Raw genomic sequence first — 25,399 nt, forward strand, 5'->3', positions numbered from 1 at the left:
CAAACACTCTGAACCATTGGGTGATGAATCAGTAAGAGGTCTGAACCATTAAGAGTCTCATTAAGAGGTAAACAAACAGCCGCTTACCAAAGAAAAAGAAAGTAAAGTAAATTGCCAAAATGGTCCTTGAGGTTTGGGTGTGTTTGCTAGTTTCATCTAAAACAATTTTTTATACCATATTGCCCCTCACTTTTGTGATTTTTTTTGTCATTTTCATCCAAACGTCTATTTTTTTTTGCCAAATCATCCCTATAATTTAGGATTTTTTTTTTCCATTTTCATCTAAATATTTGACATACAATATAAAGTAAATTAGAAATTTGAATGAAAATAACAAAAAATCTCAAAAGTAAATAGTAATATTGTATAAGAAAATTGTTTTGAATGAAACTCACACCCAAAATCTAGCCAAAATCTAATGGACAAGTTTAGGGTGAGAGGGGCACTCTCCTTGAGTCCCCTCTCTTACGCACACTCAATCAGGTTATGCCATTTCAACTCACTCTTAAATTCCCCTCACATCCTCAATTTGATGGCAGCACTTCCCTCACACAATTACTTTTTTATAAAAAAAGTAGAAAAATATGATTGGTGGAAAAAGAGTAGACCCACATCAACAACCAATCACCCCCTCTCTCTCTCATCTCTCTCCTCTCTCTCATACGGTAACTACACCCCGACCCACCTCGCCGAATTCGGAGCGGAGACTTCGCTCACCGCATGGGGTCACCGAGACTCCGAGAGTGCCCCGTATACCCTTAGCAATTTACTCTAGAAAGTAAGAAACCGTCGTATGATTCGATTACAATATAAAATTCAAATTGTCCGTTGGGTGTGTTCATTCACAGCAGGAGGATCAGTTCACAAAATCCTCCCGGACAAAACCTCCCCGACGACGACGTTTCCGGCCACCAAATCTTCGTAAAACAACAAAAACACCGTTTTAAAGTAGAAATAATTACATTTCTATTATTCTTATTCGCTTATTAATTAAAATGAACAATTCTTCTTCAACTGAAGTTCCTCTACAACCTTCAGTCGAACAACTGATCGCAAAAATCTGTACGGACAGATGTATACAACCGCCTGACCTTATGGCCCGGCGGTTACTCTCGAAGCTCACCGAAGCATCGGCGATCGAAATTCTGAATAAAATTTCCAGCTCGTGTAATATCCGTACTTTTTCCGGTTACATTGTTTTCATGGTGGAACGGGTGAATTCAGTCGACTGTGTTTTACCGCAGAAGCGTTCGCCTCCGGTTTCGATCACTAGTGGCAATCCTCAAAGTAAATTTTCTTTTATTGCGTTTTTGTTTGTTTGTTTGTTACAATTTTTGGTGGTTTAGGGTTATTGTTTCTCATAATGTGTATTGAGTGTGAAAATACTAGCAATACTCAACTCGGATAAACTCGTCATGTTTCTACGAAGCTCGAGCTTGAGCTCGGTTCGAGTCTATTTATTTGAGCTTGAGCCACAACTTCAAACTAGTTAAAAGCTCGGCTCGAACTCGCTTCATATTGCTTAAACGAGCCTAAGCTTGACTCACCAATGCTATCATCATCATCATCATCATTATTATATATATATATATATATATAGGATAGGAGTTGGCTAGAAAGTCCAAATTTCCTAAAAAGTGTAAAAAGTCATAAAACACCATAATGTCAACCATAAAACACACCAAAAACCCACAAATAATATGATGAAGATTACTAAAACATCATGTATGTGGGTTTGTTGTTGTGTTTTAGATGTTAAGGCTCTGATTGTGGAATGACAAATATTATTGTGTTTTATGTTGTTTAGCATTGTGTGTTTTATATTCATAGTTCTACGATGGTGTGTTTGAAGTTTTTATGGACCATTAGAGTTTGAATATGGTGTTTTAGTAACATTCATTCTATTATTTATGAGTTTTAGGTGTGTTTTATGCCCGAAATTATTGTGTTTTATGACTTTTTACACTTTTTAGGAAAAACACACTTTCCGTAGGATCATATATATAACTAAAACTTTGTTTGGGCTTGTTTAGGCTCGCGAGCCTAAACGAGCTCTATTTCAGGCTCGAGCTCGGGTTTGTTAAGGCTCGGCTCATTTGAGCTTTTAACCGAACCGATCACGAGTAGCTCTCGAGCCCCTAGGCTTGTTTACGAGCCTAAACGGGCCCTATTTTAGGCTCGAGCTCAGGCTCAAGCTCGTTAACGCTCGGCTCGTTCGAGCTTTTAACCGGGCCGATCACGAGTAGCTCTCGAGCCCCTGGGCTTGTTTACACCCCTAATTGTCATGGAGTTTTTAATTAAATTATTGTTCTCCAAGTTGTTTACCTCTATATATAGGTTTATTTGTTTTTATGCATTGTAATTTTCCTCTTGATTAACATAGAGTATTTGGAAGGAGGAACATTTAGCTGCATATAGAATAAGAATACTTATCAATTATCATGGCACCTTGAGTTAATCAATGATGTTCCATCTTGATCTGAATTTGTATTTATGATACTGATTATTAGTTTTCATAGATGGTCCTTACCTTAACACTTACATCCGACATGTATAAAGAGCGAAATTCGATAGGAAGTAATATTAATGTTGAATCAGAAACAAATCGAGAAATCCTGAATAATTACTAAATCGTGTTCCTGTTTGAGGCGCAGAACATGGACACTTCATTTCTCCAAATTCAATGCAACACTCACCCGGTTCTAGTTCTGGTTCAAACCCGACTACCATTCCTGACAACTTCCCTATGTCTCCAAACGAAGGCTATGGTTCTTTTGTTTCAAAGAGAATGACATCCTTGCTAATTTCGGAACCGAAGGATGCAAGTCCAAACAATGCCACCTATCACTTGGGTGAATCTTCAAAGACCATAAACCTGGTCCCAAAACAACTTGTATTCTCAACAGGTTATGATTTAGACTATACAAATCATCGTAATGTAAGTCAACGATTGTTTGACTCTCCAAATAGCAGTCATGGTTTCTCAGTGGTCCAAAAGCAACATACGCTCTCACCATGTTCAAGTTCAAATGGTACACGCACCCACAACGGTTCTCCAATGTCAGATCAGCGTAGTTTATCACCCTGTGTGAGCACTGGAAGCCTGACAAATAGTCTGGCAATAAGTCAGCAGTCATTACTTCTTAATGAGCTCGAATTCAGGAAATTGTTCTTGGTATATAGTTATGTAGGGAGGTTAGTAAATTTCCAGCTTTTAATGTTTGTGCTGTGTGCTTTTATATATGGTGTTACTTGATTTTAGTCAAATTTGTTTGCAGGAAAAAGCTTGAAGATGTGGTTTCTGTTGAAGATGCAATTGAGATAAAGAAAATGAAAACAGTGTCGATGTTTGATTTCGAAGCTAAAATTTGGGCCAATTATGGTTGGAAATTTTGTGAACCATGTGATAGGGCTATGGTATGTTATAGTGTAATATCTCTTCCATGATTTACTTTTGATTAAAATGTCATTTGCGTCGTTGAGGTTAGGCCAGTTTTTCGACTTTCGTCCAAAGGTTTGTTTTTCCGCATCTGGATCCAAAAGGTTTAAAAAGTTGCCATTTTCATCCGCCTCGTTAACTCCATCAATTTTCTCCGTTAAGTCAGGGGTGGTTTCGTCTTTTTTTGTTAACTTAAAGGGCAATTCGGTCTTTTTCACTTATGTACTAGTATACTACCATTTAGTATAAAGCTAAATGTAACCTGGCTAAATTGGAAAAAAAATATAACGAATTGCCCTTCTTGTTAACAAGAAAGACGAAAATACCCCCGAATTTAACGGAGAAAATGGATGGAGTTAACGAGGCTGGTGAAAATGGCAAGATTTCAAACCTTTTGGATCCAGATGTGGAAAAACAAACCTTTGGATGAAAGTCGCAAAACTGGCCAAACCTCAGGGACGAAAATGACATATTACTCTTTATTTTTTAATACCAGCTTTTAATATTTTTTGTCAATATCAACTGATAATGTAAGATAATTTAATTTCATTTATGTTGCACATTTTTCTGAAAGGCCTTTTTTTGGCCATGATTTTATTTTTCATATTGCAGCATCTTGATTGGGATTCTGGAAAGACTCATCTTTATCGTTGCTACGTGAGTGTTGACGGAACTTGCTGGTTCAAGGTTTGTATAACATTTTTTGTTAGCTTAGAATATTAAATCTCTATAGACTATAATACATTGTTGATATCATTATGTGATGCTATTTCTTGGATATAATATTTTAGGGACCGTATCTTGATACAAAAAGGACTCACTTACAACGGGAACTTGGCGATGAAAACGTGTTGATTATCCAATTTGCAGATGATCCAAACATGTCCGATATCCCGTCCAATCATTGTAACTGGTCTGCGGCTTACAACACGATTTCTGGTGGGATTTCAATTGGTTTGCGTCATTATCGTCTTTTTGGTGAGCAAATTACTTCCTTTTTAACGAAGTTTTTCTGGTGTGGTTATTACTTATTAGTAAATCATTTAAGTTTAATCGTGAATTTTGCATTTGATATGTTTTTCAGCGTTTAAAGATGTAGATAAGAAGAATTTTAAAGGCGACAATTCTAAGAAACAACGGCCAAAATGGGCGATGAAATGTTACTTTATTAGAACAGATTCTCATGCACCATGGGCTGAGAAAGACAATTGCATTTTGTTCAGAAAAACTAGCCACGAAGCAAGGTGTCTGTTTATGCATGTGCACATGGTCTCTAGCATGGCCAAATACATCTCTAGGTAAGTATATTGTTATTTATAACATTTATCTTTTTTAAAAAATATTTTTATTAATATCATCGTGTCAGATACGAGAAGTGTTTGGATGACAAAAACATTTTGTATATCTTGATTCTTATGTTTGGTTGCAGATGTTCACTTGCCCTATCAAATTCAGTAAAGCTCCGTGTTGATCTTGCTTGTGTGCATGTTGAAAGAATCGAAGACATCCCTTGTCGTGTATACTCTTTTTTGCGTTATTTTTTTCTCTATTTTCGTACAATATATATTTCATCTCATGAGTTACCATGGCTTTTAGGATGAAAATGGCTATGTTGTTTGTAATGAAGAAGGGGAACCATTGATTCATACAGACGGGACGGGATTTATATCGGAAGATTTAGCAATTTTGTGTGAAAAAGATTTCATTGAAGCTAAGGGCACAAAGGAAGACAATTATAAAGTATTATTTTTTTAGAGTAAACTTCCGTTTTGCTCCCTGTGGTTTGGTCATTTTAACGGTTTTGCTCCAATAGTTTAAAAATAGCCATTTTCCTCCCTGATTTTTCTAACTTATCTTCATTTTGCTCCCAGCCTCTAACTCCATCAGGGAGGAAACTGGCGACAGACTCGAAAGAATAGGGAGCAAACTGGCGACAAACTCGAAAGATTAGGGAGGAAAATGGCTATTTTTAAACTATTGGAGCAAAACCGTTAAAATGACCAAACCATAGGGAGCAAAACGGAAGTTTACTCTTTTTTCAATTCTAACAATTGCCATATTACACTATATAAACTGGTCTTAACTTATTTATTTCTCAAATTATTACAAGCTTGAAGAGGAGTCAATCAAAGAATCTTGCATTAGAGAACCGGTAAATGTTAACGCTTCATTGTTTACTAGAATCTTTCAGATCATAACCTTGTGTTTCTTTGTATTAGCCTTTGCTTGTCCAATGCCGATTGTTTAAGGAAGGTTGTGCTGTCAAAGGAACTCTTCTTGTAAATAAAAAGGTAAAATGTTGTGATACTTCTTTCTTAAGCTTCTTATAAAGAACGTCTAGTTATATTTCTTTTGTTGAATTTATCGTTAAGCTCAAACCCCGAACAATTCAAGTCAGACCCTCAATGATAAAGGTTGAGAAAGATGCTAGACTTTCAGATTCAACTTCATTCAGCTCGTTGGAGATATGTTCCGTAAGGTATTTTTATTAGACTAATGTATAGTTGTCAATAGCGGCTATAGCAATCGCTATAGCGCAATACGTAGTGAATCGATGTAGTGCCGTTGTTAGAGTTGTAGCGACTGATAGCGAGAATAGCGATACCTTGTTTTTTTTAATATAAATAGCAATTAAATATAGCTATAAAATAACTGGATTTTAGGTTTTTGTTAAATATACATGTAAAATAGCATATATGCCATGCTATTTTGATATAATATACATATAATCTTTCAATTTTTTTTTCTAGTGTATCGCTATTTATAAAATAGCGCCCACGATCTCATCGCTATCGCTACGTAGCGTATAGGTAGCTTGTCGCTATTCGCCATTAAAAACTATGGACTAATGTCGTATTATAGTACTATAACAATATTGTCTAATATTTTCATTTTTCAGTCGTAAACCGAGGACAGCTAATCTATCAAAGAACTTGATAGCACTTTTAAGCGTAGGAGGCGTTCCCAAAAATTACTTTTTGGAATTACTGGAAAATACGTTGCAAGACGCCCAGAAAGTATCCTCAAGTTTGCGTGCAGCACTTAGAGGTAGGTACTTTTAGCCAAAGTTTCCAAATCGGGCCGAAACGTTTCAAGTCAGATTTACGTGTTGTGCAGTGGGCTTAAACTATGGACAAATAGATAATTCTTCAACTTCAGTAGCAATGATCGGGTCTGGAGTTCCGCTTGAAGAACCTTATCTTCAATACCGTCTGTCGATTTTGGCAAATGAAGAACGGAAAGGGCTTCGTGCTGGAAGGATTCCAGTTAATGAAAGTTATTATTTAATAGGGACTGCTGATCCGACTGGAACCTTGAACAATGATGAAGTTTGTGTTATTCTGTATGTATTAGTTTCTTCTACTTACTAGTTACTACTTAGTGTGAATCTGAATATCTAATGATACTTATATTTTTTTGAGTAAATTACAAAAATCATCCTTTATGTATGTCACTTATTGCAAACTGTGTCCTTTGTCTTCAATAATTACAGAAAACGTACTCGATGTTTGCAAACTCTTACAAGTTATGTCCTTTAGCCCTAACTCAGTTAATTTTTGTGGTTAAATTTGACCAAATGGACTACACATGAGAGTATTTTTGTGGTTAAACCCGACCAAATGGACCCCACATGAGAGTAAAATGACCAAAATACCCTCATGTGGGGTCCCTTTGGTCAGATTTAACCACAAAAAATTAACCGAGTTAGGGCTAAAGGACATAACTTGCAAGAGTTTGCAAACATTGAGTACGTTTTCTGTAATTATTGAAGATAAAGGACACAGTTTGCAACAAGTGACATACATAAAGGACGATTTTTGTAATTTACTCTATTTTTTTACCGGTTATGCATGCAGAGAGAATGGTCAAATATCAGGAAAGGTTCTGGTTTATAGGAATCCAGGCCTTGACTTTGGTGACGTACACATTTTAACTGCAAAATATGTTGAGAAAATGGAGGAATTTGTCGGAAATGCTAAATATGGTATTTTCTTCTCGACAAAGGGCAAGCGATCAGTGGGAACCGAAATTGCGAATGGTGATTTTGATGGAGATTTGTATTGGGTTTGTAGAAACCCACAGTTATTACATTACTTCAAAGCGAGTGAACCGTGGAAACGGAAATACTCAACCCCGAGTAAACCGAGCAAGAAACCTGGTGAGCTTTCATATGACGAATTGGAGACTGAGATTTTTTCTCTGCTTTTTGCAACACAAAAACACAGGTATATTTACTCTATTTGAATGTTTATTTATTTGACCCGTTAGAGATGAAACAATTCAGGGGTGTGTGAATGGCGGTTCGGTTTGGTTTCACCTTTAATCATATCTGTAAGACTGTAACCGCTAGCTTCGGTTATGGAATTTCCTTAACCATAACCATAACCAAACTTTGGTTCGGTTAAACAGTTATGAGACTCGGTTATGGTTCGGTTTCGGTTAATTAATCGATCTAAGTCTGAACTAAAATCAAATTAAATGAACATATTAGACAATTATTGTCTCAGCTACAATTGTTTTTTTATGAATACAAAAAACTCAAAAAAAAAAAACATGCATAAATTGAGTCAGATTTTACACAATAATTATTATTTAAACATTTTAAAACTAATTATGTAACATAAAAATCTTCCGTATATGCTTTTTTTGTATATAGAGTTTGAATACTTTAAACATGTATATTTTAAATATAGGTATATTTTAAAAGCATGTCTTAATTCCTTTCATAACCATATCCATAACCGACTTATCAGTTAATCAAATAGCATTATCTATAATCGTCGGTTAATATCTGTTATCCGTTAATTTCAGACAACGATTAAGGTTCGCTCACCCCTATGAAACATAACACCGATTAGTAATGTTTACTGTTTCAGTAAGGTAGCTGGTACAGCAGCCGACAGCTGGATGGCCTATATGGATCAATATCTTAGTTTGGGAGAAAATGATGTTGATGAAAAGCGTCGGATCAAAGACAAAATGATGAAGTTAGTTGATTTGTTCTACGATGCGCTAGATGCACCAAAAAGCGGGAAAACGGTACGGCGTATTGTTTTGTTTTGTTTTGTTTATTGTTTTACTATCAACATGCATGCAATACTCACATCATTTCTCCTGTGTTTCCGAAACAGGTTGATATTCCTCAAAGTTTATTGTCACGGAAATATCCGCATTTTATGGAGAAGTATGTCAACAAATCATATAATTCTTCTTCTGTTTTAGGAGAAATTTACGATAGAGCAATCGCGTATCAACCTGATAATGCATTGATACGAGGTGAGCCCGTGTCAGTTCTGCATCTATGCTTACTTTATGAGGCATTTTATTTAATCATATTTTTTTGGTGTGTAGAAATCTGGAAATTACAGTGTTTTAATGTGGAGATACCAGACCGCGTTTTAAATTTGTGGAAGAACCGGTACGATTCGTACAAGTACGAAATGTCTACAGCCTTGCAATCTGGAGACGAATCGAAAAACAACTCTGCAAATATCGTGATAACTAATTATAAGAAGGTCTCAGTATTTTTTTTTTAATTTCAAGGATTGTCCTTTATCTTTATATCCATTTTCAGGCGCTGTCCTTTATGTTCAAAATTGACGAGTTTTGTCCTTTATGTTTTCATATCATACACGTTTTGTCCTTTAGGCCTAACCCAGTTAGTTTTTTCAGTTAAATTTGGTCATGTGCTTAGGGCATTTTTGTCAATTCAAAGGTAAGTTCAACGGCAGATTTACAACTCAAAGCTTCTGCAACCTTTGAATTGACAAAAATGTCCTCGTGTGCAAAGCACATGACCAAATTTAACTGAAAAAACTAACTAGGTTAGCCCTAAAGGACAAAACGTGTATGATATGAAAACATAAAGGACAAAACTCGTCAATTTTGAATATAAAGGACAGCGCCTGAAAATGGGTATAAAGATAAAGGATAATCCTTGAAATTCACTTATAATTTTGTTTTGCATGAATCACAACCAACTTGTCTAATTGAAAAACTATTTAGAGTAAACTTCTGTTTTGCTCCCTGTGGTTTGGTCACTTTAACGGTTTTGCCCCAAACCTTTAAAAATAGCCATTTTACTCCCTGATGTTTTGGTTTTGTTGCCAGTTTGCTCCCTGCGGGGAGCAAAATGGAAAAACAAACAATTTGGATGGAGTTAGAGGCGGGGAGCAAACTGGCAAAAAAACCGAAACATCAGGGAGTAAAATGGCTATTTTTAAAGGTTTGGAGCAAAACCGTTAAAGTGACCAAACCACAAGGAGCAAAACAGAAGTTTACTCAACTATTTAAGAATTGCTTGTTGAGTCAATGCAGATGTTATATGAGGCTGAGGATTTTGCATCAAGTACTAGGAAAATCGAGGATATTTACAACGATGCCCTTGCGATTTATCATGTAAGTTATGACAATGCTATCAAGTGTGGGGATGTTAGAAAGTGCGGGTTTGCGTGGAAGGTTGCTGGCGAGGCTTTGTGCTCGTTTCATGAATCGAAAACCCCTGGAAGATCGATTTCTTTCAAAACGAATGTATTATCTAAGTTTATTTAGTTCCACGACATGTTTTAGGGATGTGAAGGATTTGTTGTAACATTTGAGTCTTCTTGTAAGCCAATGTCATTGTATCTATAGTAGTGGCGTTCGATGTAATATATACTAACTTCTTTGTACAACCGAATATCTATAGTAGTAGCGTTCGATGTAATATATACCAAAGTGCAGTTTTATAGCCTGTGGGTAGCAGGTGGGATCAACTATACACCCTATTTTGAACCAATCAACGTTACACCTCGTCGTTTCCTGATTGCATCAAAGTTGGTATACTGGAGTCGTGTGTGCTGCAGAAGGTGGAAACTATGAGAAACTCCAGGGTCGTCTCCGAAAATCATAAAAATAATTTTGTCCCTGTTCGAGATAAAAAAATTGGGCTCTATTCGCAAATTTTCATATAATATAAACTCATCAATCATTCAATCAAATATATAAATACTAAAAACCCATAATACTACGATAATTGTTATGAAATAGATCAAACAAATTAACAAAAATAGTGTGGCAAAAATGATCAAATTGTCGAACCTACTTGCTAAGCGAACAGCGTGGTTCTTATAACAGACCCTTATTTTTGTTAATTGGGCCATTTTTTAAAGATTTTTAAACAGGCCCTTATTTAAAAAACTTTGGGTCTTTAGCAGGCCTTTATTTATACAAATATCCAATTTTTTTAAATCTATTACTTATATTAAAACAAAACAACTTTGGCCACTTGTCATATACTTAAACCTCTATTTTCCACCTGTCAACTAGATATTGCACAACGATATGCTTTGGGCGGCAATCCATCTCTTCGCTTCCCAATATCTCTTTCATTTGTACCGCCTCTCAATTGATTACGATTTGAAACAGATTTCAACTTTCCATATTTTGGTTCGAATCATCTTCCAAAATATGTTTCAATTACCGTGTTTAATTATCTTTCATCTCAATATCCCTAAATCTATAAAACCATTTCACTTCTGGTGTCTCTGTTCATCGATTGTTAGGGCAAAGTATTTGAGAATCATATCTGTTTGTTCACAAGGATTTGTTATTCAAACGATCTGTCAACACTTATTCAAGGTACGATTATCAGTAACTGGTATTCTTATTTTATATTGAACTTCATCTGTTGCGAATTTTAGGGTTTTTTTAATAGGTCTTTTGATTCAATATTCGATATCGTGTAGATCTGATCTGAATATCATAAGTAACCTTACGTTGTTGATTTTGGATTGATTTGCCCTCAATATTTGATTTTAGCTTTTCTTTATGTTCAAATCAGATCAGATCAGATCTGCAGATTATGGATTGCTTTGCTCTCAATATTTTATTTTAGGCTTTTTTTATTTTGAAATCAGATCTACAGATTATTACAGTTTTATTGGCTTATATACTGAATATACTGATATACTGATTTGAATATATATGATTTTTTGAGTCGATTTTGATATTTATCAAATTATGAAGTTGTATAATTTCTTAGGACTTATTTGTTAATATGTTATTCCTCTGTTATTAATTTTATAGGTTTACTTAATGTTGAATTAAGATCTGCAAATTTTTGACTCTAAATTTTTAGGGATTTATATTTTTGTTGTATAATAGTTTAACTTAATCTTTTTTAATCGTCCACCTATATAGATAATGCATTTATACAAAAAAAATTACTTTGAAACAATGCTCATATTTGCCTAATGATTTATTGAAACTGTATGTCAATGATCAACATATTTATTGAATCATGTAGGCCTGTATACTTATTATTCATTAAAAAATTGGATTCTAATACAAACATCTTGCATTATGATTGTTTGAAACTGTAACGGATCATGGACCATACTGTTTTGTATGTATACCGTATATATGCAATTACTCATTTATAAGGAAAAGCATGTATATATGCACTTATACATTTATAAATAAATGTAAATTTGTTTTTTATTGTGATGTATTGTAGATCATAAATCATAAATATTATGATGTAGAATAAATGTTTAATTTTTCACAAAAGAATCATCTGACGTGCTAAGTTTATGTAACCTCTTATTGTAGGTTTAATCTATGGCTGACAGTTCATCGAGGTATTACATTTTTATAGTCTCTCTTTTGTTTTCATTTTTTATTTCTCATGCTAACCTTTACATGTTACACTTGATTAACATCGTAATCTATAAATCAGTTTCAGACTACCCAGTTTTTGTAGGCACATGAATAAAGCAGACGAATTTATTATGGTAAATGACAAATTATTTCATAACTATATTTTCTTTTTTTTTCTTTATATGTATATATTAAGTACAATTTCTTAATGTTTTATTGTTAATATTTTCTCAGTATAATTATAAATCATTTTTTATTGTTTCAGTGTGTTCCCGATGACGCTGCGTTCACACTTTGGGGTGAATATAAGTGTCCTACGAATGTTGATATAATCACAGAAGATGGCCGAAAATTTAATGTTGGAATAAGCGCCTCTAAGGGAAAGATATTCTTTTTTCAAGGTTGGTCCAAAGTTGTAGACCATTTACGACTAACCATTGGGTGTTTGGTTCTATTTAATCCTATAGATTACGCTACGTTTAAGTTAACTTCTTTCCTTGATGGGGTTAGTCATGGGACTTTTTGGACGTTTCTGCTCCCTCCATCATCTCAATTTTATGTAAGATGACTTATAGCTATATTTTTATAATTGTAGTATGTAGTAATTTAATTATATTAAATTTACTAATTTACTGATTGCTGATTTGGTTATATCATCCCCACAGGTCATTCCAGAATGTATCCTGCCAAAACACTATGATTATTCGTCAAATGATGTAATAGCTACTGTTATTACAGACAACATCACGTTTAACGTTCTAATTAAAACATTTGACGGAAAAGTAGGTTTTTCTGCTGGTATTGACGTAATTGTTAGTCAGTTACGGTTGATTGATGGTTGTTTTATGTTTTTTACAAAATCTTTTGCCAATTTTTTCCATTTAAAAGTTTTTGGGAAAAACGGGGTTGAAATGAAATATTCAGATGTAGATGTCGATGAGGTAAGTGTCATATTTCACAATAATTATACACTTTTTACAATATAATTTAATTGATGTTATGCATTTAATTTTCAGGCTGAGGTTGCACCTCTTGATGCTGAAGATGATGATGATGAACAAATAAATGCGGGTGTAAAAAAGTTTGTCCGTATGGCTGGTGAAGATCATTTTGTAAGTTTTAACCTAATTTTACTTACTGCTAAAAACCAAATATTATCCATTTTTTACTTAATAACCATTAATCTTTCCTTTTTTACAACAATACAGAGGATTCCTGATCCTGTTTCACGCATGGCTAGGCTTCACGAAGGTTTAAAAGATTTGACCGTTAGATTTTCGCATCTGGATCCGCCATTGCAGATTACCAACGGTACCAGACGTGAAAGACGTGAAAGAAAAGGGAAGGTTTCTTTTCGATATGCGTTGACCTCTTGGAAAAAGTTCATGAAAGCCGGTATGATTAATGTCAGCGACCAGGTTCACTTTTCCTTTAATGAAAATGATCAGGTTTTGACTGTTGAGAGGGTTGTACCTTACGTTAGGCGTACCAATTAGTGATAAGACAAATACGGCATTTATTTTGCCTTTGAATTTTTTTTCGTTTTAACATTGGTGTTTGTTTTGAATTTCAATTTTTTATATTACTTTAATTTAATATCTCAGCTGTTATTTTGACAACTATATGACATGTGTTTAAAACTTTAATCTTTGTTTTTTTGTACTTTTTATTTCCATTACAAGTATGATGGATCAAAAGTTAGCTAGAAACTACTAATAAGGATACAATTAACTAGATATATTCTAATATTAACAGTTAACAATATTAAGACTAACATATTAAGACTAAGATTAACACTAACACCAAGATTCCTGATTATTTTAAAATAAATAGCAATTATTCACCATGGGTTTGGAACGTACATCCAGCATCCACACGAGTAAGATAATTATTTTGGTTTCCTAAAAGTATAAAACCCTATAATATTACTACAACAATTTTATTATTTCTTTACGTTCCGATTTTTAGAAAGCAACCATTAACAGCACATTTTACATCTGCTATATTACTGTTTGCCTTAAACTGCCAATTCTATATAAAATACCTTTAAACGGGTCGAAATTTCCAGATTTATAAATAGATAGTTAAAGTATTTATGCTCTGTTCATTGGTAGACTTTACTAAAAAAGCATTTCATGTATGTGTTAAAATATATATTCTATTGATGTTATGATATATAGGATTTTGAGTATTAATGTTGCGAATGAGGCAGAAACAAATATATGTTTACTCTGTGAACTGATATATAATGTTTGCACTTTTTTTTTTGTTTTATGTGTTGGCGAGTTGGTATTTAGCACTTGAAATGATTTATTTAATTTTTTTTTATCTTTTCTTATATTAATAGTTACATTTGATTTACAGTTACTAGAGTGGGAGTCTAGAACCTATATTGGACTGCTCCATCAGGTAAGTGTAATCACAATTTTTTCACATTTACATTATGTTTACAAAGTACACTGCATTGTTATTTAAAGGTAATAATTAATTTTGTTTTTTTACCAATTTTCGTAAATGAAACTTGAAAATGAAAGATGATATCATTATAAATATGGTAATGATTGTGAATTTTTTTTTAACTTTCATGTCAATTTCCGTTATGTATCAACAATTACTTTACTTTTTTCCGAAATTTAAGTTGAATAATTAAATATGGTAATGATTGAATCATATTTAAAATAATATATTGATTGGTAATATACACTGCAAATCAACTAAATTAATGGTTATACAAATTACTTATTGCTTTATATATTTAAGGAAAAACAATTTACCAAAAATAATATCTTATCATAAATAAGAACGTCGAAATACATTTTCATTCACAAATTCATTTCTTCATTCTAAGTAACATCAGCATTCAATCCAACACCAATGTATGTCTTTTCTTTGACATTCAATACGGTTTTCATGATTGGTTTCTATTAAGTAATTTAAATTTGAAATGTATGACATTACGGTTTTCAATTCTTTCATTTTTTGCATGCTATGTAGAATGGAACAACCAGCCATCACGTTGCTCAAAAATTTGAATCTCAACCAGGATGACTATACCATCAAAGTTCGCATTGTCAGACTATGGAGTCGAGCAGCCTTCAATGATTCTCGAAAGGTTTATTGCTATGATTTGATTTTAATGGACGAAGAGGTAATCGCACATAAAGATGTTTAAACTGATACTTCATATACATGTTTTTTCATTGTTTTTTGGATTTATTTGTTGTACTTATTGTACATATTAGGGGACAAAAATTCAAGCCTTTGTCTTAGCCAAGACTGCCAGAGAGTACGAACATTTGTTGAAGGAGAAGCAGTGTTTGTTCATCCGTAATCCTTCATTAGGCGAGAATCGACAGAAAGTGAAGTATGTCCATATTTCGACGAAAATTAATCTGAACACCAACGCAATAGTTTCGGTTTGTGATGAACCTGTTGGTACTGAGTGGGGATTTGACTTCTCTCCCTTTAGTTCTATTGTTCAAGACCCGACTGACGACAATAAGTCCTTTAGAAGTCCAATTGGTATTCTTACTTTTTTGACTTTAATATATATTACCTATATGTTATTTATATGATGTTAAAAATAATTTTATGATAATACTGTTTTATTTGTAGACGTAATTGGTTTTGTCGTTAAGAGTTTTCCTTACGATCTAAAGGAGGACACCAAAGACGGGAAACAAGAAAAGAAGCTAACATTCATGCTTCAGGATTTAGAGTTTGTTAATCATTTTTTTGTTTACTAACTATATATAACTCAATTACTCATATTCTATTTTTTAACTTATGTTTTTTTTTTCATAGAGGGAAGCAAATATATGTTACTCTTTGGGATGCTTATGCTGAACAGATTTTGGATTTTGAACGGGACAACCAAGATGAAAAAAATGTTGTTGTAATTGTTCAATTCGGAAAATACAGGTTTTGGGGAGGTAATCTCCTAATTTGTCATATAAATATTTATTAAGTTACATATTCCTTTGTTAACAAATGTCCCTCTAAATTAATTTTATAACTTTGTGAACACCATTAGGGTTTCTTTATGTTTCAAATCTCTACACTGTCACTCGCGTGTTGATCAACGCTGAAATAGATGACATTTTAAGTTTTAAGAGGAGGTACGTTTTAACATCACCATTTCAAAACTTTGATACTGCCTTCACAAATAACGTTGAATGTATTCTTTTGATAGGTTCCTTTCAAACATTACCCCTGAAACGTCTTCCACTTTTTCTGGGTTGAGTGCATCCAGAATAAAGGATCCTACTGAAGAGTATCTTTCAGATTTTGAGTTCAGTACTATTGGATCTTTAAATCAAATCTCAGAGGTAAAAGAGATATAAGTTTTACCATGTTTATTAATTTCACATATCATTAACACCTAATTTGTAATATCTTATTTTACAGAAAAAGTTTGTAATTATTGTCGGAACTATAAAGAGTTTTGCTTCCGAGGATTCTTGGTTTTATAATGCTTGCAGAAATTGTAATCGAGCGGTCACCACAAAAACAATTTCAAAAGAAAAGCAAGATGGTTCCGATGGTTTTGAAGATATTGTGGTTCTAGAGTGTAAGGACGATGGCTGTAACAGTAAGACTGTTTACTCCGTTCCGAGGTAACATTACTTTACATAGCAATTGATATTTTACATGTTTACGAGTTGCCTGAATGTTGTCTAACATAGAATTAACGCGTTTCAGGATCAGGGTTCCGATTCGGGTTCAGGATTGCACAGGGATTGTGACGCTCACCCTATTTGAGCGTGAGGTGGTTAGGGTGTTGAAGGTTAACGCGACTCAGCTGTTGGATAAGAACCTTGATGTACGTTGTATTTTGTTTTTCTGTTTTAAATATGTCGATTAATTTTAGTAACTTTTTCATTTCATCCGATTTTTTCAAAAATGTCCTAATCTTTTATTTTATTATTTTTTATTTTTCGATATCACTCGCCAGTTAGCTAACGAAGGGAATTTTCCGCAAGAACTCAATGCTCTACTTAACCGGAAGTTTGCATTCAAGATATCCATTGGTTCATTTAACATAACCAAGAAATCGGATGGTTACTCTATTTCAAAATTAACAGACAATCAAACTGTTATTGGTGAACTAGATAAAATTTTCGATGTCATTCAGGTACTTTGAAAACCTATGCACTGTTTTATTCTTATATTTTTATTTAACTCTAACCAATTATCTAATTTTTATTACATTACATATATTCAGCCGGTTGACGAGGAGCGTGTGAATGCTGTTAGCTCTGACATCCATGCAGCAGTCGAGGTCCCCGTTAATGTGTGTAATTTATATTATGTCGTTCGTTATAATTTATTTTAATTATTTTTTTTATTTGAATCGTTATTTTTTTTCCATATTTTCAGGATTCTCTATCCCGTAGCAAAGCCGATGATACACCTGTTTCGAATTTTAATAAAGACGTGTTTAAAACACCTGATGAAGATGTCAACGGTACCTCAATTCGTGTCCTCGAGAACGACCTGAAGCGGAATTTGGACAGCATATATGATGATGATGTGATGTCTTCTCAGTCGTCTACAAAACCACGTAAAGCTGGAAAGGAGGTTGTCATTGATGAATGTGTCACGGCTGGATTACTGATTCCCAAGGTTGAGAAGTAGTTTTGTGACAACTAACAATGTTTTCAACATCTCAGTGGTTTTTATTTTTAAGTGGAGTGTTTGTTTTTTCGTAAAAACTATTAATGGTTCCCGTGTGACAATGTTTTACTTTTTTTATCCTTTTGACTGGTTGAAATTATCTTAATAAGAGATGTTCATTTTGCATTTTCGTATTGTTATTATGTTATTGTTTGCGTTTAAAAAAATTTCCAACAACTAATGCTTCTATATCTTATTGTATATTTTTTTTAAAGTATTTATTTTCTAAATGAAGGAAACGCCCATAGTGGAATCCGTTGATTTGTTTTCTGACTTGAAAGAAGATGGTGTTTGGTATTCTATTATCTTTGTTAGCTTTGAATTTGTATGGCACGACAAAGAGTTAGACAGATTGATTGTTGTGCTTCTCGACCAACAGGTAACCTCATAACATTTTTACTAAACTTTCGACTTATAACTTAATTTTTAATATAATTTATTGAAATTCCTTTTACATGACATTGTTTAGAGGCAGAAGATTGCAGCAATTGTGCCTATAAAGTTTTCTAACTTATACTCATTTAGTAAGATGGTTGGTGGACTATATTCTCTGTCCCAATTCAAAATCGAAAACCTCATGTATCATGAATATCCAAGATATGAAGGCTACATCATTGTCTCAACAAACAAAAAAATCGTATTTAATGAATTCTCAAAACTAACACCATTTTTAGTTCATCCTCCTAAAGGTTTTGTTTTGTACCCGTTAACACCATGCATTAAAACATTAGCTCATGACAGAAGACATGAAAAGTATATTGTTGGTAAGCTAAATTTCTTTTAACCTTGGGTCTAACATGTTATTCTTTAAACTTTAATTAAATGAATTACATATTAGTTATGAAGCTTTTTTTGTTTAAACACTTATCTGAATTTTTTTTTTATTATTTGTACCTTTTCTAGATGTTGTTGGAAGAATAATATGTGGCGAAAGAGACAAAAAGAAACATATGTTTAGGTTATTCCTACAAGATTTCACGTAAGTCAATTCTTTTGATTAGTACACATTATATAAAACTACCTATTTAACATCCAGTTAAAATATAACAGAGGACATGTTATTGAAATGGAATTGTATGACATGAGAGGATTGGGATACGTTACAACTCGAATGAATATACAAAAAAAGTGTATAATTTACGTTGCTCGGGTCAAGTTGGTTTATTGCAACACCAGTAAGGTTTTTATTTTGTTTTATTTTTTATCTTAACTTTTAAGTTGTCACAATTATTTGTTTTAAACTCTATACAAAACTTTGCAGGGAACATTTTGAGATCAACGGATTTGAGTAACATCATTTTTTCGCCTACAATTCCGGAATCACATCTTATTGGTTCTAATATTCGGTCATCTATTCCATGTGATTGTATTTTAAAATGACCACTTTATTTTTTTACGTTACATTGCATTGTTTTACTTATTTATATGTATACTTTTTAAACATTTCAATGAGATGTTAAAATGTAGTGTTATTTGATGTTATCATTTACATTTTTTTTATCTACGTATGCATTCGAATTATATGATAGTAGTTGTTCCATATATTCGAACTGTTCTAGACTTTTATTAAAATAACGTAAATTCTTTCGTTCACACTTTATTTGAATAACGATATTTTTGTAGATTTTATAATACACGTTTTATAACATTTTAACATTCGTTTGTAAATAAGTATTTCAAATGAATATATAAGGTTGTTTATATAATAGTTTCTGTGAATCTGTGATTCATTATTTAAATTGATAACATACCAAAAATACAACAAATATAAGATTATAGTATTAATAAATAGGATATTCTAAATATGTAAACACTTATCTATCATAAATCAAGAGAATCTACAGAAATCTTTCAAAACTATTGCAATAGACTTAAACTTATATATGACAACTTTTTAAAATTTTCGTTAATTGTAATCATGCTAAAATTAGATATTTACTAAAATACTTAAGAAATGCTTTTTTTTTTGTAAATAAAAAATTGTTATCATCTTTCCAAAGAAATGATATACATTGGTAATATAAATCCATCATATCACCTATCACCTATACTATATAAACAATCAACTTTTACATTTTCCATTTATTTAAAAAAATTTAAACACTAAACCGAATTGGAGAATGACATTATGTTGTCAATAATCACAAAATTCGTTCCTTTATAATATGTATGTTTCTACACCATTAACCTTCACACAAACCAATAAACCCTATTGATCTTCATCTTCTTCACCGGATCTTCATACCAATCTTCATCGGTAATATTCAATACTTCATATTTACTTTATTTTGATTTTGTTTTTTCATAAAGTTTCTTAACAAGTCCGATTCTTTCTCTGTTTGGTGTTTCGAGATATTAAATCTTAGTCTACGAATCGTTATTTGCTACATAATGTGTTTGTTTTGATGTTTTACTTTTGATTGTACTGTAAAGTCGAAGTATTATATACAGAGTGTGTTATATATATTTTGATGAAGTTGTATTTTAGGGTTTGTTTGCCGATTAATGTTCATGTATAAATCTGATGAATGTTTAGGTATACTGTTGTTTTACAGGAGATGAATATTTGTTCTATGTCTTGAATCTTAGACAATGATCTGCTGATTTTGAAACCTTTTTGATGTTTTTTATTTTAGTTATTAATAAAACTTTATACCGAATATTATTTTAAATGTTTGCAGAACATCATATTGATCTTTCAGAATCTATCTAAAAAGTGTTTATGAATCTATGTTTTTTTTTATCTTTTTTTTTGTTTTACAGTTTTGACGTTTGTTTGGTATTGCATTCATAAGCATTGAGTTGGTATCCATAAAGTTTTTATTAGACTTTGTACAGAATCTTAATAATGGATTTTGATCACGAATAACCTGAGATTATTGTTTCATTTGAGGATTTCATGGTTTGACTGTTAATTGTCAAGTTAGTTTTTTTAAGTTATCTAATAAAAAACAAATGGCTGTTAACTACATGTTTAAAGTGTACTTAACCTTTTGTCGAAACTATCTTTTACATTTAAGTTGGATCTTTTATGTAATCATTACTATCATCTAGGTAGTATTCGGTTTGTTTATTTCATATCTTAGACTAGAATGAATGTTTTCATACTTTGTTTTTTTTTTATTCAGTCTTATGTTAATGTTTTACGGTCCTTATATATGTAAGATATAGATCAAAAAAAGATATACAAGGATCTCCTGTTATTGAAAAGTTTATGTTCTTTATTGTTTTATTTATTTAAATCTTAGGTCTTAAATGAATTTGTTCCTACTTTCCTTTTTTATTCAGTCTTTATAGATATATTTTATAATAATTTTTTGAATTAGTGATTTTTTTTGTTTATATTGATGTTACATTGTTTGAAACGGTTATATTTAAAAAAAAATGTCAACTTGAGTAGTATATGGATTCCAAAACTGCATCATTGAATGTAGATATTCTTTTGGCTAGAATTTTGTTTAAGACTAATCTATATGTATATTTAATAATATTTCTAATGCTTATTAACACATAACTATATTTTCAGTTCAGTTGCTGGTTGTGTTAATAATGTCTGACAATTCGGATGATGAGGTTCTAGAGATATCTCATGAACAGTTCGTTCAGACGGTAGATGAGGTAAAGTAATAATATCTATACACATATTTGTAATTATTTGTTATATGGGAGTTATTATAGTGCATATGTTATTTTTAGGCCTTACGTAAAGAATATGGCTTCTTTTTTTCACATGAAGAACCAAATGTCCCCCAGGTAATCGTATATTTTTATAAATGTATGTTTATACATAATATTTATAAGCTATTTAGTGTAACATCTATAAATGTACATTTTATTTTAAAAGTTTATAATGTTGTTTTGTAACAGGATTGTTCTATTCCGCAAAAAGATACTATCACCATGGAGGGAAGTGGAAATACAATCAAGGTTAAACAACATGACGTTCAATGTACTTCCCAGGCCTTTATATCTGAAGGATCTCCATCTCACACAGAAAATGTAAGTTTATAGATTCATACAACTAATATTATGTCGTTAACTATAATATGGTGTTGTTTTGAAGATATTGTTTTTTCAAATTTTAAAGGCAAAGGAAAATATAAGGTCTGTTAACAACCATATGCTATCGTTTTAAATATATCATTTTGTTCAATCATAAAGGCAAACGAAAACATAGAGTCGGTTGGTAGTTCGAAGTATAAGAAGCGTTTAGATGCAGACAGTTGCGCACAAAACACTATTCCTGAAGATCCGGAAGTTTTGAACTTTACCCGTAAAGGAGAATACAGGCTGGTAAAATTTTTGCTAAATGAATATTTACATTTACATTTTTTATCCTTAGTATTGGAAAACTAAGATTTAAACTGGTAAATAAACATTTTTACGTGCAGCGTCTTCCGGTCGGGGTTTCAAAGCACGCTGGCTTTAGAAAGAAGCTTCATACTCTGAACATTGAAAACATGCAGGGTCAAGTTACTACTTACGAAGTCAAACCGGAACGGAACGGAAAAGCTCTACGCTATTCAGTCATCGACTGGCCTGTCTTTATGGCCGAGAATAACTTGAATGACGGCGACATGCTTGATTTCACTTATGTGAAATCAAAGAAAACCGTTATCTTAAAAAATGTCCGACATGTCTAAGCCATCGTGCAACGTACTTTCATTAACTGTCTTTACAACAAATGTTGGGTCTTTGTTTTGTTAACTATCCTTTGAACATGTAACCGTATGCACTTATTTCTGTTGTGGACTTTGGTATGTTAACTTACTTTTGTGTATATGTTTAGTGTTTAACTTTATGTTTGATTCTATAATTCTATAACTAGAAATGTATAACAATATTCCACAATGCTATACTGTTAAATATATTATTTAGTAGTCAATTGTCAAAGTTTCAATTGACAGTTGATTTCATACTTTCGTTTATTATTTATGATATAATCAATATATTGTAATTGATTATTGTAATTCAAAGCATTCCAAAAATACAAAAACTATTCTTGGAAAGGTCAAACTATAGGTAATTTTAAATTTGGAATAACTAATCAAACATAAATCAAGAATTTTTTTTGCAATATAACTTGATTTCGTATTAAATTGATTCCATAAATATGTAAACCACTATTTATATTGAACGAAAACTACTATTTCGTGTTCTATGTAACCCTATAGTTTGTTGGTTTACTTCAGGCTTATACAGTTTACAATTGTATCTTCTTCTTCTTCTTATTGCGCTAACCTGAATCACATTTCCGCTGATGTCAAAAAGATCGAAAAATGAAAACATGTCTTCTTCATTAAAAGATGTACAGAAAGAGAACATTGGAAACCGTAAGTGCCATTTCATTGATTTATCAAAATAAAGTATCAATTCCGCGATCAAATTGGTTATTTTTTCATGAACCTATTTACAGTTATACTCACATCGAAAAGGTCAAAGATTGAGTCTTCGTCTTTCGTCAATCAACCTTGCAATACAAACAATTCAAGGGGTAGCAATTTGAATATCTTTAAGTTTACTGATTATTTGGTAGATACATGGCTCAAACAATTTACATATACTATTTTTTGTATGCTTTTATTATTCACGTTGCAGCTTGCATGTCAAGGATTCCATTTTCAGACATAACTAATGGTATACATATGATTCACTCATATATGCATAATCCTTTTAATATGTTGGTATAGTAATTTCCTTTATATTCATTCTTTCTAAAATGTAATATTAATATTCTTATTAGTTCCCAATCCTGATACGAATAATGAAGCCAAAGAGAGGCGAAGACAAAGAAAAATCTTATTGGATTCTCGGAAAAATCGGTCTCTACAAATACATTCTAACGCTTTCAGAAATGTATCTTCAGGTAATAGTTGAAACTTAATTATTATTATGAAAGGAACGTACCATCAAGTAATAGTTTTAAAGTTACATGCATTGATGAAGATAATGTGACCACGATTGCGTCGTAAACATTTAAATAGCAAAACCTTTTGTCTCTAACAACTTGATAATATCAAATATGGATGTTGTACTAGATAGAGGAGCATTATATTTTAAGTAGCATTCCAACAGGATACATTTACCACAATATTTAAACATATAACATAGGCCAAAATGGTATCAACTTCTGTTCCAACAGCTAACATAAACAAAACAGTTAACAACTTCCTAAAAACCCCGTCCTACACACCTATATACTTATTGCCAAAACCGTTAGTTAGACAAAATTACCATATACAATGGTTGAACGGTTTTGATCTATGTTGCTAACCCAATTATTCTTCGATTACATCCCTAACAAAGAGTGTCGGCATGTCCTCATACCACTCTAAAACGCAGAGATAACCCATCTTGATGTTGTTTTCACGAACCCATGCTGGCCACCCCAATACACTAAACCGATTTTTCTTTTTTGCACTTTTTGGTTCACCCGTGACCTTCAGATTTGTTTCCACACCACGCATGTTTTCAATGGTCACCTTTCCGCATCGATCAATTCCCATGGCTCTTGCAACCTTTACTGGTATCCGCTAAAAAATGCCAAACAAGTATCCATACGTTAATGATAAATGCACTAAGGACACCATATAACAACAACAGTTAAGTTACTACACAAATCATCAATATAAATACTTACAAAACGTGTACAGGAGGAGGGCATGAAAATGAGATTTGGTTCTGGTGCGTCCCAGTCGAACTCTTCGGAAGTGAAAGATTCGTCTGACTCAGAATCTGTTAGCATTATGACTTCCGTTTCTTTGTTGTGTTTCTTTCTTTCAGTTGAGGAACGCGCCATTGACTACATACAATTATAACAGTAAATATTAGATGTTGATTATCATATAACATATCGATTTTGGAAAAATCCCCAAAATTAAAAACATTTGTGTGTAACACTTATTCCAAACTGATATACATATGAACAATGATCCTGACAATAAAAACTAAAACAAACAATAATAGATGTTCAGAAAATAATCAATCAATAATAATAATAATAATAATAACCAAACGACAATCAATATCAAATCGAAACCCTAAACGTACCTAACCGATAAAACAAACAAAAAGAAACCAAATCCTGAAACAATAACGGCAGATTAAGATAACAAAGCATTCATTTTCGCTCAGCCAAAACGGAAATGTATATAACATGATGAAACAACGAAGATATTGCCGTTAAAACCTATATGTTGTCTATCAAAGAACAAATCGGTTTATGAAAAATCGTCAAATTTATATTGCAAATCCCTAACACTGATTGAAGTAAACCTCTAGGTTATGTGAGAAACATTAGTTTGAATCGTACCTTTTCTTGATTTCTCCTTTCGACGATGAGTAGGTGAATGCCGATCCACTGGTAAACTTTGAATATGTATTGAAACTGTTGTGATATGTAGGGGTAGGGAAAGAGATAATCATTGTTAGCTAGAAAATATCTGATGTATGATTTGACAATTAGATCATTACTTTTATATAATAATAAAACTATAAAACTATTTGATTAGTTAATCTAATCAAATTATAAACATAAAACCGGTTGAAATTTTTAAAAAAAATAATAACTATAACATATTTTTTTTTTAAAAAATATGCAACAACGAAATTATTTCTAAATATACTGATTCACAATACATTATA

At 32.3% G+C, this 25,399-nt stretch overlaps 2 protein-coding genes across 4 annotated transcripts; one reads left to right on the top strand and one right to left on the bottom strand.

Annotated features, from left to right (window-relative positions):
• Nucleotides 1-844: 844 nt before the first annotated feature.
• LOC110917789 (probable RNA-dependent RNA polymerase 5) lies at nucleotides 845-10,169 on the top strand. Of its 3 annotated transcripts, none has more exons than XM_035978864.1 (18): nucleotides 845-1,287; nucleotides 2,649-3,195; nucleotides 3,279-3,417; nucleotides 4,052-4,126; nucleotides 4,231-4,417; nucleotides 4,524-4,737; nucleotides 4,869-4,956; nucleotides 5,036-5,179; nucleotides 5,550-5,591; nucleotides 5,659-5,730; nucleotides 5,812-5,918; nucleotides 6,339-6,487; nucleotides 6,557-6,782; nucleotides 7,297-7,665; nucleotides 8,317-8,479; nucleotides 8,572-8,716; nucleotides 8,792-8,858; nucleotides 9,758-9,991. In XM_035978864.1, exons 1-18 carry the CDS (start codon nucleotides 996-998, stop codon nucleotides 9,840-9,842), a joined length of 3,111 nt encoding a protein of 1,036 aa, XP_035834757.1. In that variant the 5' UTR covers nucleotides 845-995; the 3' UTR covers nucleotides 9,843-9,991. The 3 variants fall into 3 exon arrangements, with proteins under 3 accessions (XP_035834757.1, XP_035834756.1, XP_022017929.1); XM_035978863.1 differs by having other exon boundaries at nucleotides 846-1,287; nucleotides 8,792-8,955; nucleotides 9,758-10,169; XM_022162237.2 differs by having other exon boundaries at nucleotides 846-1,287; nucleotides 2,655-3,195; nucleotides 8,792-8,955; nucleotides 9,758-10,169.
• A 13,704-nt stretch (nucleotides 10,170-23,873) lies between these two features.
• On the bottom strand, nucleotides 23,874-24,548 carry LOC110917792. The gene is made up of 2 exons (XM_022162240.1): nucleotides 24,396-24,548; nucleotides 23,874-24,288 (listed from the first exon to the last, which is right to left on the bottom strand). Exons 1-2 carry the CDS (start codon nucleotides 24,498-24,500, stop codon nucleotides 24,034-24,036), a joined length of 360 nt encoding a protein of 119 aa, XP_022017932.1. The 5' UTR covers nucleotides 24,501-24,548; the 3' UTR covers nucleotides 23,874-24,033.
• Between the last annotated feature and the right edge of the window lie 851 nt (nucleotides 24,549-25,399).

This window comes from Helianthus annuus, chromosome 10 (assembly GCF_002127325.2).
Source record: "Helianthus annuus cultivar XRQ/B chromosome 10, HanXRQr2.0-SUNRISE, whole genome shotgun sequence".
NCBI classification, from domain to species: domain Eukaryota; kingdom Viridiplantae; phylum Streptophyta; class Magnoliopsida; order Asterales; family Asteraceae; genus Helianthus; species Helianthus annuus.